Here is a 14,090-nt window from a genome sequence, read left to right as displayed (position 1 = left end):
TGAATGTGACGTGTCTTGAGCTTGAAGGTCGTATTGGTTTTAGTGCCTCATTTATATTCAATTCAAAAGATCCATAACCTTTAAAGTTGATATGGTGATATGATATCACTGGATGTGTTTTATTTACACATCCAGAGCCACAATATAATTTTTTTTTTGGAGTCGTGTTTCTAAACAATGACTTGCAACTCCCTATCTTCATGAAGCTTAGCTTTATACATTTTTAATGTAAATAAATATTGATTATTGCGACCTTTATCACATCCAAGTTAGAGAATATTATGTTTGCAGAGTTAATTTTAACATTGATTCATCCTCTCATCCTTAAAGGACAATTCTGGCGCAAAATGAACCTAGGGGTTAATAACAGATGGGTACCCACTCTGTCGTTCTCTGGGACATGATTTCATGCTAATCAAATGTTTTTGTAGCTTGAAAGAAGCTAGCGCGGAAAGCTGATTACAGGGCACAGGGACAGTAAAAACAAATATCTATTTATACCACTAAAAAGGCTCAAAATGTCACCACACTTCAACGGTAGCATAATGAGGGTCCTTAAATGTTTTGAGAACTTTGTAAGTGTACAGACAGTTTATTAAAAAGAGATTATAAAGACAGTCGCGTTCTCATATACAGACAGCCGCCGTCTTGGGAGCTACGGTCCTCCTAAACTATCTTTTTAATAAACTGTCTGTACACTTAAAAAGTTCTCAATGCTTCGGTTCACATTGAGGGACCCTTATTATGCTACCGTGGAAGTTTGGTGATATTTTGAGCCTTTTTAGTCGTATAAATAGCTATTTGTTTTTACTTTCCCTTTGCCCCGAATACTAGCGTTGTAAGCTAATCAGCGGTCCACGCTAGCTTGTTTCAAGCTACAAACACATTCGAATTGATTGATTGATTTTTATTGATCCCAAAAAAATGGGAAATAATTAGGGCTGCTCCCTCTTAGTCAATTAGTCGACTAATCGGTCGTTTTGGTTTTAGTCAACTTAGATTTCTTTAGTCCATTAGTCATGTTTTATGCTTTTTTCATGCTGAAAGACTTATTTCCAAGAAATAAACGAGCACATCTCTGGTAAACACAAGAATTAAAGTGGTGCTTTTGCATGACTCTTTGCGGAGAAACTCAGATTTACAGATCTGTCGATTAAATCAACTAATCGATTAGTCGATACAATTGAATGAGTGTTAGTCGACTAAGAATTTCTTCAATCGAGCACAGCCCTAGAAATAATGGTGTTGCAGCTGCAAAATATCAGACACACAGCTCACATAGAGAGTATACATTAAATAATAGGAAACCATATACATTAAATAATTGAATACTACACAAGCAATATTTAAAATATATACAATTTGTAAATAAAATGTACAACTGTTTCAATAAGATTCGATTAGCATGAAAACATGTCCCAGGGAATGACAGAGTGGGTACACGTCTGTTATTAACCCCTAGGTTCGTTTTGCGAGACAATGAATGTTTGTACCAAATATCATGACAATGAATCCAGAATGTGGGGAACCTTTCAGTTTATTAGAACTCTGGCCAATACCATCCTGGACTGTGTGATTCTACACAGAAATAAAAGCTTGCTTCTCTTTTTTTTTTTTTTTTTCGCCAGAGTTAAGCTTTAACTTATTTCAAACTGTCTCTGTTTTGGGGGTTAAATACTTATTTACCTTCTGGCTGAAGAAAATCTTAATTCGCTCCATTTTGACTGGACACTCAATGCAGGCACTGTAGTCTTCCATTGTTTTATCTTTTAATGTTTTCTGTTCTGTTTTCTGTTTGTTTGTTTCTTTTACCAGTTGTATGCATGTATTTCAATGTATTCACCAAATCCAAAACAACCTGTATGATACCGACAGACCATTACTGCTGGTCGCTTTGCTCCTAATTGTGACTTGTTGCAGGGTTTAGTGCTGTTGTAGAAATTGTGATTGTAAACTATAAATTATGAAAGGTTTCTGATCCGACCAAGCTCACAAAGCAACGTTTGGTGTGTTGGTGTCTTAAGGATGATGAACGCAAGTTTGCAATGTACACTCCACTCTTGACGAGTCTTAAAAGTGTGTGCTTAGTGTTCTTCGATGGTAAATAGTTGTGTGTTACTTGAGAATTGTTTGGTATGTTATCTTGTAAAATCTGCACTATGTCTTGCAAATCAAAGACAACAAATTCCCTGTGATTTTTGTTTTTATTTTTTCGTTCATCTCGGAATGACCTTGGCCTCTGTTTAACGTCTTTAAAACTGGAATGTTGTACATTTAGTGCCTTTTTACATTTCATCAGCTAACTTGAACATCTGCTCAAACTAGAACAAAAAGATAAGATTCATTTATTTTCCTTTTACTGTATGTATTTTTTTATACACATAATATCGCCTCTGTATCCACTGTTCAAATTTTATATAAAACCTATTCCTGGCCAATTAAATGTGTGTTTTGTTCTGATTATTATATTCTCACCAAACTGAGAACTTTCTATTTAATTCTGTTTTCCTCTGAATAAGATGAAGAAACAAATATCAAACTATGAAATCATAATTTAAAGTAAAGGAAGATGTGTTTATTCAGTTGTGTGTGTGTATATAGTCTGTTGAGTATGTATGTTTTCAAAGGTAAATCTTTGGTTTAGGGATAATGTAATTGTTGTTTATCCACATACTACGTGGGAAATATAATGTACTATAGTTAGATATAGTTAAACTCCTGTATTTGATCCCTCATTTGCCTGCCATTACACCAGAGGGAGATGACTTTAAAAAAAAAAAAAAAAATAAATAAAAAGGATCTCAAACCGGGAACGTTGTGATTATATTGTATAAGCACCCTATAGACCACTAAGCTGAGCCTGAAGTCACCCAGAATGTTTTTTATTGTACAGCACGTTTGTGTTTATATGAGAAAAACTGTGCTCAGCAAACTGTAAAGGTTATCCTAGACACTTTACAGCTAGAGGAGTATACTTTACAAAGACTGAACACAATTCTCCAACTTTGATGTATGTTCCCCAAGAGCAATTGCACTTAGGTTTTTTTTTAATTTTATACATCCATGGTGCAGCAGCCGTGAGAAAAAGCTTCCTTTAAACGGGCAGAAACCACATGCAGGTTAATTGTTGATTCTAAATTGCCCGAATGTGTAAATGTGAGTGGAAATGGTTGTCTGTGTGTTAGCCTTGTGATTGACAGGCGACTTTTGTACTTTTAGTAAAACATTTTAATGCATGACTGTTACTTAATTTTACATAACAGAGTATTTCTACACTGTAGTACTGCTACTTTTACAAGTCCCCCTCCAGGCACATTTTAAAGTATGTAAAATACTGATTAATATCAGTAATACTGATTAATATGATTAATATTAACAAAATATGATCAATATTTTGTTTAACATGGTTTTCTCATATTTAAAGTGCTCATATTATACTCCTTTTCAGGTTCATAATTGTATTTATAGGTTATATCAGAATAGGTTTATGTGGTTTAATTTCCAAAAATCACCATATTTTTGTTGTACTGCCCATTGCTGCAGCTCCTCTTTTCACCCTGTGTGTTGAGTTCTCTGTTTTAGCTACAGATTGAGGCATCCCACTTCTGTTCCATCTTTGTTGGGAGTCACACATGTAGTAGCTAGGGAAGGACTACTAGCCAGTCAGAAGCAGATATGAGGGAGTGCCACGCTAGCAGCTAGGTGAGCATTATAGCGTGTGTTACAAAGTGACCACGTCTGTCTCTGAAGTAAAGGCTGGACTACATTAGAGCTGTTTGGAGCAGTTGGTGAACAGTGTTTTCTGTTGGAGATGGTAAGTCCCTTTGAGGTGGACTTTGGGCTTTTTCACTTTGGAAGCCTATTACATGCACAAAAAAGATATATAACACAATACTGCATTGTCTGACTGTGAACAGCAGGAGGCAGAGTTGATCTTACTAAGATCTCAACAGGGTAAAAAGTGCACATCAGTCATACTGTATGTATCAACACACTTCGCCCGCCTCTCTCATTGCATTTCTGATTAAAAATGTCACTTTATGAGTTTTTTTAACATTAATATACATTATCCTAGCCTGCTTATGGTCCCCCAGTGGCTAGAAATGGTGATAGGTGTAAACCGAGCCCTGGGTATCCTGCTCTGCCTTTGAGAAAATGAAAGCTCAGATGGACCAATCTGGAATCTTCTCCTTATGAGGTCATAAGGAGCAAGGTTACCTCCCCTTTCTCTGATTTGCCCGCCCAGAGAATTTGGTCCACCCATGAGAGAGAGACATCTTGGCCACACCCCCACTCTCCACCTTGCCCCCACACCTCTCTCCTCACATCCTAAGGAAAGCTCATTGTGGGACTGGCTCTAGTGGCTGTAATTCTGCACCAAGGCTGAATTTTGGGAAAGAGACTTCAGATACAGTATTAGGGGACCACTAAGGTCTATATAAAAGAGACTTCAGATACAGTATTAGGGGACCACTAAGGCCTATATAAAAGAGACTTCAGATACAGTATTAGGGGACCACTAAGGTCTATATAAAAGAGACTTCAGATACAGTATTAGGGGACCACTAAGGTCTATATAAAAGACACTTCAGATACAGTATTAGGGGACCACTAAGGTCTATATAAAAGAGACTTCAGATACAGTATTAGGGGACCACTAAGGTCTATATAAAAGAGACTTCAGATACAGTATTAGGGGACCACTAAGGTCTATATAAAAGAGACTTCAGATACAGTATTAGGGGACCACTAAGGTCTATATAAAAGAGACTTCAGATACAGTATTAGGGGACCACTAAGGTCTATATAAAAGTATCCAAAGAGCACCATGTCATGGGACCTTTAATATCCTGGAATAACATCTCACTGATCTCACTGCTTCAGTCCAGGAAACAAATATCTGGATAGAAAAAAACACACACACACACACACACACACACACACACACACACACACACACACACACACACATCAGTGATGGTGACGCTGAGCTGCATGCAAAGAGAAACAAAGTCTGGGAATCCCGGTAAATAAAAAGGAGAGAATCCCCCAAGGCAGGTCTGCATTATGGGGTGTGCTTTATTTGTAATCTGAAGCGGTGAAGAGGTGTGTGTGTGTGTGTGTGTGTGTGTGTGTGTGTGTGTGTGTGTGTGTGTGTGTGTGTGTGTGTGTGTGTGTGTGTGTGTGTGTGTGTGTGTGTTCACATGACACCACTGATAAAACATAATGAAGGATGAAAGGATAGTGAACACACCTGCTACGAATGTACAAGATACTGCCGACGAAGAGACCAGGTAAGACTTCTTCTTCAACACTTATCCGCAATGAGTTGTATTCTTTGTCTCCTGTTTTTATCAGCTGTGGTCAAATGTGACTAAGTACATTTACCTTTTACAGCGAGGCACTACAGGCTAAAACATCAGGGTTTTTTTCTTCAATTTTGAGCTATTTGTCAGACAACATGTCTTCTTTCATCCTAGTGGAAAGAAAACCTCAAAATTACACATTTAGGTATTTATTTTACAACACATTGTCTATTTGCATCTGTAGATTTCTCCTAAACTCACCTAAGTTAGCATTAGATAATGCCTCATTTGCATATGTAAACATACTGGCTTTATTCAATGTTCACATTTCTGTTCTGAAAATCAATGCAAATTAGCACATATTTAATAAGATAATGCCTTATTTGCATATTTTAACAAAATATAGAAAACTTTGTAATACAAAAATCATTTTCTTTGCTTGAAATACTCACATCCTGTTTCAAAATGACAGTACAGTCTACCACCGAAGAAATCAGAGAGTTGCAGTGCCTTGCTCAAGAGCACTTGGACAGTTATTACTAAAGGAGGAGAAGTTGTTACTCATTCACTTTCCCAGCTGGTTTGAGACATTCAGAGACAGTTGTACAGTCACTTACAGGGAATTGTCTGTAAGTGCAAACTGGTCTTTGTTCATTATAATTACAGTGTTGTTTGTTTACAGAATGGCGAACCAGAGGAAAGCCACATGACAAACCAGACTTACTCCCACAGACTTAAAGAGGATGTGTGATTTTTCAACTGTCCAATGGGCGGACAGATTCTCATGAATTCATCATTAACTGCTGCTGACATTTTGTTCTCCCAGGATGGAGATACATTCTCTCTGTTCAAACATTTATCCATAAAAGGTTGCTCTAAAAAAACATAATAAACATTTGGAGAACTTGTAGCTTTTAAAATACCCCAAATTCCAAAAGGAGATTGGTGTGTGAGAAAGAAACCTTAGGATTAATAGAAGGTATTTTTGGAGATGGGGGGGGGGGCGGGGGTTTGTGTGTGTCTCCTTGAAGTGAATAAAACTGGACTTCCCAACCCCCCTTATAAGGCATTTCCCTGAGAACAGTGGGAGGGGGGAAGAGGGGCCAGCGATGCAGGATATTCTCACAGGATGTGATGGCTGGACAGCAGCCTGAGCTGTGCGATGTGGAGGGAAGAGTCAGCTGAGAGGAGCTTTTTTGGCTTGCGGTGTTTGCTTGGTTACTATCGATCATCTGTGAGTGGGTGTGTGCGCTGAGGATGTGAAATCAACATGGTCAGGAGGCATTGTGAAGATTAGTAATCAGCTGAAAGTGAGGTAAATGTTCAGCTCTCGTAAAAAAAAGTCTTCAAGCATGTTGTTGCATGGTTTGGTTGTTGGAAGCCTTGGACTTGACTGTGGGAGCAGATGTGTGCATGGTTAAAAATTGCAGTGGTGGAAGATCCTTTACTTAAGTAAATGTAGCAATACAGTAATGTAAGAATACTCAAGTCAAGTCCTGCATTTAAACTCTGAACTACATAAGTACAGAAGTCTTATCAGTTACTAGTTCGCAGGGAAATGTTACACTAAAAATCATGATGTAAGTACATATTTCAGATAAAATCTCTTTATTTCATTTTTTACACTGTGTTACCACTACTTTTACTTATGGATCTAAAAACGAGAAAAAGAATTCCAGAAATATATAATTGAACAAGACAGAAAATCAGCAGTTAAGAGTAAAGTGAAAAGCTCCACTTCTTAATGTGAAATGCCATATGTAAACAAGATTTTGATTACATATTAAAGATATTTTACTTAGTAAATAGTCTGTAGATCATGGGTCATACGATGATTAACGGGAGAGGAAAGCCTTTTTTTTCCTCAGAAATGTAGTGGTGAGGAAGAATACAGTGGCATACCATGGAAATACTCAAGTATACCTAAAATTTATACTTAAGTAGGCCTACAGTACCTGGAGAGAAACACTTCTTCTGGCTGCTGATCAATGACCACAATGTTTTATCAGATCGTAAATGTTTAAAAAAGTGTTCTGCAAGTCACGCAGCTCTCTGTTCTGTATTAAGCAGCATTTTCTAGCGCTTTTTGAGGTGCTTATTGAACAAAAATGTGTTTCTATTGTTAATTGCCAACAAATCCAAATGCTTTGCAGTGGCACTAAATGAATGCAGCTACAAACACAAACATCACATGAGAGCAATGTGATGAATATCTTCATTGAATTTGCTCTCGTAGAGATTCTCCGAGCAAATCTGTGGTTGTGTGAAGGTCTTACATGGGAGTTTAGGGAACATTTCACATAAGCTAAACTTAACTTTTGTCATTTTAACAGTAGATACTAAGGATTTTAGAGCAACTCCTGCTAGCATTTTCTAATTGAAAACCCACACTGGGTGTCTTTATTCGCTATCTGCAAACCTTTATGGTTGACCTACCTCTTTTGTTTCACCAAATTTTCCACATCCTTATCAACCCCATGGGTACTTACCATTACTGCGATACTAATTACTCCCACATCGTCTGGCCTGCAAGTTTACTGTACATGTTTTTTGTTTTGTTCAGGGGAACCTATCAGGAAATATTGTAGCAAGTTTCCGCACACTAATGAGACACAGCCCAAAAGATGAGTCATCAAAGCCCAACAAAAACAATATCTGCTTTTTCTGTTTCAAAACAGTAAACCTACAGTAGAGAATTGATTGCATTTAGTCAGAACTCACGGAAACTCTTTAGCTTCGTTTGCTTAGTCATATGTTCTACCAGTTCTGCAGCTAAAAACAGTATGTAATACAGTATAAAAGAGAAACGTCACAGCATACAACAAAAAGCCCCTTTTGTATCTCAGGCCATAAATAGAACTGTCATCGGTCATGTCACACTGTAGGTATCAGGGCTACTTCCCTCTTCCTTCCCTTTTAAAGTCAGATCACCTACAGCATGCTTCCTGCATTCATGTGTTTCTAACTCTTGTGATCTGGACTCTTCCTGTGCTGCAGCACCATGGCCGCCTTCCAGCTGCTCTTCCCGCTGTTGGTCAGCTGCGTGGCGGCATCCGCAGGTCCTCCCCGCCACCTCCCTGCATGCCAAGTTGTAAGTAAAACCTGAGACACATACACACACACACACACACACACACACACACACACACGTCTGTCTAGCAGAGGTTCAGCAGTCACTCTTTGACATTTTAAGTTAAGTTTTTTCTCCGTTTTATGGCATCTTCTAATGTAGGCACATTCCTCACATCTCCAGTTAAATAAATATACTGAATGTGTGTTCATCTGTTTATAGTTTATTTCTATAGGTTGCCCACGGCAACTGAGATGAGGCACCTATAATCCATCGGGTGCTTGGGGTATTTTCAGATTATCTACAGGCCCACGGTTTATTTGAAAGAGTTGTGACCTGAGCAGATCTGGTTTATTAGTTTTAGCTCTTGAACTGTGCTGCCGTCAGACCTTCAGGCTTCAATATTTGGACAGAGACACATTATTTGGCTTCACTGGAAGAAGAACTGGGAAGTGTTTTTGTGTTACACACTGCAGAGGGCACTTGTTGGTCAAGTGTGTAGACTGTGACATCTTTTCCTCTGAGTTTTTGGTTCTAATTATGAAATTAACTGGAAATGTTACGCGCATCACTTCCTGTGTGCTGAATTTCCTTCTTTTTTTTGAGGAAAGACCAGCAAATACGTAGAAGAGCTTACAATATGTAAACCTTTTAGATGATGTCAGGTGTTACTAAAACTCTTTACAGACTTGGCTGTAGCCGTGCTGTGGTCTGTGTATGGGTAGATAGTCAACTGATACTATCTAGCTGTCAAATAAATAAAAAGGACAATATCTCCCTCCAAAAATTAAGGGGAGGAGGGAATGCATTTTCTTTTAGTCTTACCACTTCCATTTTATTGCTTATTTCCACGGTGTCAAAACGGAAGCACTAACAATTAAAAATCCTAGTTAAATATGCAATTAATGTGGCAGCTATGACTGGTGATGACAGCTCATTGAGTCAGAACAAGGTGATGGACAGATTTGACATTAAAAAATGAAACCCCCAGGTCACCCAGCAGTTTCTTTGAAGTCTTTGAAGTATAGCATTCTCTCTTTCTGTTGCTTGTTCTCAGCAAGAGAAACACTGTCTGGTGAGAACGCCACTTTGTCAGGATAACTTGGAGTCTAACTCAGACTCATATTACCTTCGATGTAATCGTTTCTGAACAAAACAAGGATTTACATGTGGATTTGTCCCCCATCTCTCACACTGGAGTCATGCTGGGAAGGGATTATTATCACTGAAGTCACAGAGAAAAGATATTTTAAATGATAATACTTTCTTTAAAATATCCCTAATTTGTCCCTGAGTGCCTTGACAACAGATACGAGATGTTTCGCCCTCCAGTAAATAAATCAATGTGTTTGTTTACGGGCCGGCTTGTCAGCAACGAGGAATGCCACTTTCAGGATACCACAAAATATGCCAAGAAGCTAAATGCACTCTGCCTCAGAGAGAAAACCGAGGAGACAGTGTTATGAGCTGTTTTTGGGACAGAAGGGGTCTGTGGCCATATGGTTTCAATTATTAACTACACTTAATAACTAAAATATTTGAATCTATTAAGGGAAAAAGGAGAGAGACGATGACGAAACCTGTGAGGTGTGGTGTGTATTGTCTTTAAACTGAAAAATCTGTTTTGTTATGTTGGTTGAAGAACTTGAGATTGAGTCATTAAATAGCAGTGAGTTTTATTTAAAGGGAAATAGCCATACAAAGTTATTGTTTTCATTAGAACAACTTGCCATCAGAAACCTCAGAGGACTGTGTTGCTGCCAAGAACATGCCGCAGATACACTAACTCATAAATCGACCCTCCACGTACGCTTTAAACATTTGGTCTGTACTGTGTCATGGTCAGGCAATCTGGCAGTGTGCCGACATAATCAGACTTGTGTGTTTGTCTTTTGTTTGTAGGTCCAGATGGATGTGTTTTGCAGTGATCTGAGCCTCAGAAGTGCCCCAGTCAACCTTCCTCATGGCGTCCAAATGCTGGACCTCTCTCGTAACCAGGTGCAGAATCTCACCCAGGAAACTCTAGCGTACCACACCGGCTTCCATCATCTGAATCTTCACTCTAACAAGATCCACTTCATCCAGCCGGGGCTCTTCAAAGACATGACCGATCTAAGAGTCCTGGATCTGTCCAGGAATCATCTGAATGTTTTTGCTTTCTCCAAAACCAACATTGGGCCTCTTACAGCTGTAGAGTCACTTGATCTTTCAAGCAATGGGCTGTACACAGGGATGTCGGACTATTTCCTGGCTGATTCTCCATCGCTGGCAAACCTTTCTCTGAACAGCAACAGCATCACCAAAATAGCACAAAATACCTTCAGTGGATCCTCGTCATTGAGGAAAATCAACCTCCACAATAATGTCATCATGGAGATTGAGGATGGAGCTTTTGACTCCTTGGATAGTTTGACTGAACTCGATTTGTCCAAGAACTCAATCACGTGCATCACAAACTTCAATCTCTGTAACCTAAAAGTGCTTAATCTCAGCAAGAACAGCATGGAGCTTTTCCAAAGCACAACATCAACAGATTGTTATAAACTCCTCTCTCTTGATCTAAGTGAAAACAAAATGCCTTACTTCCCCCTTCTCCCCAGAAACAATATGCTTGAATACCTGGACGTTTCACGAAACCAACTTCAAAGCATCCATGTCACAGGAAGTCCTGATATAAAGACAAAAGTTTATTTTTATCACCTGAAATATCTGGACATGAGTTACAACCAACTCAAAAGCCTACCAGAGTCCTTTTTTGAATGTATGGGATTACTCGAGGTCCTGAATGTGAGTAATAACTGTATCAGCTCGTTCAATATCACCAGCCAAAGACTTCTACAGACAGTGAAGATTATCAATCTCAGTTTTAATTCGCTGCAGAGTCTGACATTCGGGGAAAACACTCTGCAATCGCTGGAAAAGCTCTTCTTACATGGAAATGACCTCACCACCCTGGACAATCAAATATTTCAAAGACTTCCAAGCATCAAACACCTGCAGCTCCAGCAGAATAACCTGATTATCTGTCCCTTGGACCAAAACCACCAGGAACCCCCAGGTTGTGTCTCCTTTTCTTCAATACCAAACTTACAGTTCCTGTACCTGTCTGAAAACAATCTGAGGAGTCTGCCGGCGAACGCGTTTGCCAACAGCCCTCTGAAGTTACTGGACTTGTCCCTGAACCCGGGCTTAGACATGGACAAAGACTCCCTCTCTGGTCTGGAGCATTCCCTGGTCCATCTCCTCTTGAGGGAAAACAATATTTCCAGTCTAAACACAGACCTGTCGTCGCTGAGGAGTCTCAAACACATAGACCTGTCCACCAACCAGTTGACCGCTCTACCTACGTGGAACAAAGACTCCTCCATAGAGTCACTAAACCTGCAACACAACAACCTGGTCACCCTGGAGTACAGCACCATGCTCGCTCTGGAGCACTCACTAAAAACCCTCTACATGGGCTCCAACCCTCTGAGCTGCTGCAGCAACATTGACTTCCTCCACATGGTCCAGCACTCGGCCGTGGTCGTTCCCGACATCGAGACCGTGACCTGCATTCACGAGGAGTATTCAGAACCGGTCAACATCGAGAAGGTGACCCAGGAAATGTGTCATAGATCAGGGGGCCAGAACTATATTATTGCAATTGTAGTGATAGTGGTAGTTGTGATGGTCGTGCTGGGGCTGCTGGTTAAATGTTGCCACTTGAGGAAACAAAAGCACATCCGAAGCTTTAGTGCTTAATGTAAAGCCGTGAAGGAATTTATGTTTGGGACTTGGTTGGTGGTTCTAACCAGGAAACAGTAGAAAAACATGAATGCAGTGTCTGTGATGTCACCCAAACTCTTTTGAAGGAACAATTTAAAGCTTTGAGTTGGGTTTACCACTATCATCTTTGCCACTAGAGTGAATAAATCTAAATTTGAGATGGGACACGCAAGAAGCAACCACAATGGCTGGCTGAGACAGCTGTCAATAAAAAAAAAAAGGACATTCCGTAATATTTCCTAAATGAAGACAATACAATAGACAAGCTGTTGAAACCAGAAGTTCCTGTGGAAAATATTCCAAAAAAAAAGTTTGGACTTTTTAGATGAACTTCTAAACGTTTCGTGCAGTCAACATCTAGTAGTCATTTCAGGAACTGCATTTTTATGTCTAAAGCAGGAGTGTTTCCTGTTTGTTTGGTTTATTGAATGTAAAAGGATGAATCCACACTAAAACACTTCCACACTGTAGACCATGCCATAAAAAACTAAAGCAATAGTTTTGCTTCCTTTCAGAGAGTTAGATGAAAGGATGTCTGTACACTGAATTTGAAGGCAGGCAGCAGCCGGTTAGCTTAGCTTAGCAGTAAAGTTTGAAAACAGGGGGGAACAGTTAGCTTAGTTCAGTCTAAAACTAACAAAATATGCCTACCAACACCTCTAAGCTCACTACTTAACATGTTATATCTTATTTGTTTAATTTGTACGCAGTAAATGCAGAAAGTAGTCTTGTGTGTTGTTTTTGCCTTAAATGAATGAGATATAATGTGTTAATAAGTGAGTTTGAGAGGTTTTGTTACTTGGAGCTAAGCTAGCCCTTTTCCAACCAACTGCCAGCTGTAGCTTCATATTTAGCGTACAGACATGAGACTGCTCTCATGTCTGTATCATCAAACTTTCAGCATGAAAGCATATTTCCCAAAATGTTGAACTATCCTTTCAAAGGTTGAATGAGACAGAGAGTGTCGACACTGGAACAAAGTCAGATGTCTTTTTTCTGTGACGTTCAGTGTAAGAGTATCTGAGAGTGGAATTTGCCTTTAAGCTAAAAATAAACACTACAAAAGGTCATGAAACAAAATGCTCTATTCATGGCAGATGAAGTATGATTATGAAGTATATATAGGTTGTACAAATGCAACCCAAGCTGTCCCTTTACCCTTTATGTAGTTTGCACTTTAAATGTCGATTTGTTTGTGTGATTGTAACTTGTTCTGTGAATGTTAACACTAAGAATAATTTTGTTACTATAAAAACAAAGCTGGACATTTTAAACAGTATGTTTTCTGTATTGATCCCAGGCCTGTGGTGCGCCCCCAGGACACAATATCTATTAGGCCTACATGACATAGAAATACCTTTAAGGGATGAAGATAAAAGCTGGACTAAGCACTGAAATTATTGACTGTGATACTCTGGTATATACGTATTATATACATTTTGTATATTTTTAGATAAATAAATGAACATGAAATCCAGCGCTGTATTGTGGGCTACACTGGGATCCACAGTTTCATACGATTTTAATGTGCTTGATGCTAAAATTATTATTATTACCAACTACAAGTCAAACTGATTTGTAATATTTCTTATCCTGTGATGTTATTTTGTAACGTAATGTAAGCAATATTTTGTACCAAATGAAGGCCATTTTTTACACTTAAACGCTGTGTGAAACATTATTTGTGTAATAAAAACATGTAAACCTCTGAACGTGGTATTCACACCAGCCCATTTTAAGTTTCTTTTATCCTCATTATTCAGCTAACACCTTAAAATGATATTTCACTGTTTACATATTTATAAGTGTCTGGTTTCCTGTAGTTTAGACACACATTATGGTAACATTTCACTTAATGTGAAGCTGGTACCGCTGAGATTTCTTGCAGAGAGTTAGACGAGAAGATTGATACCACTCTTACCCAAAATGTTGCACACTGTGAGTGC

The 14,090-nt window shown here is 38.9% G+C and overlaps 1 protein-coding gene across 2 annotated transcripts; it reads left to right on the top strand.

Annotated features, from left to right (window-relative positions):
- The first annotated feature begins 5,200 nt into the window (after positions 1 to 5,200).
- lrrc32 (leucine rich repeat containing 32) lies at positions 5,201 to 13,872 on the top strand. Of its 2 annotated transcripts, none has more exons than XM_028596135.1 (3): positions 5,201 to 5,294; positions 8,304 to 8,397; positions 10,279 to 13,872. In XM_028596135.1, the coding sequence occupies exons 1-3, from the start codon at positions 5,227 to 5,229 to the stop codon at positions 12,118 to 12,120; spliced, it is 2,004 nt and encodes a 667-aa protein (XP_028451936.1). In that variant the 5' UTR covers positions 5,201 to 5,226; the 3' UTR covers positions 12,121 to 13,872. The 2 variants fall into 2 exon arrangements, with proteins under 2 accessions (XP_028451936.1, XP_028451937.1); XM_028596136.1 differs by lacking the exon at positions 5,201 to 5,294 and adding an exon at positions 6,378 to 6,621.
- Positions 13,873 to 14,090: the final 218 nt, after the last annotated feature.

The sequence above is a fragment of the Perca flavescens genome, chromosome 13, assembly GCF_004354835.1.
Source record: "Perca flavescens isolate YP-PL-M2 chromosome 13, PFLA_1.0, whole genome shotgun sequence".
Taxonomy (NCBI): Eukaryota; Metazoa; Chordata; class Actinopteri; order Perciformes; family Percidae; genus Perca; species Perca flavescens.
Note: the sequence above shows the minus strand (reverse complement) of the source record. Positions and strands in the feature narration are given on the sequence as shown.

Bases quoted from the DNA above. Each gene is read 5' to 3' on its own strand.
- lrrc32 (XM_028596135.1), top strand. From the start codon at position 5,227: ATGAAGGATGAAAGGATAGTGAACACACCTGCTACGAATGTACAAGAT. The intron at 5,295-8,303 runs GTAAGACTTCTT...CCTGTGCTGCAG, and splicing joins ACTGCCGACGAAGAGACCAG to CACCATGGCCGCCTTCCAGC. The intron at 8,398-10,278 runs GTAAGTAAAACC...TTTTGTTTGTAG, and splicing joins ACCTCCCTGCATGCCAAGTT to GTCCAGATGGATGTGTTTTG.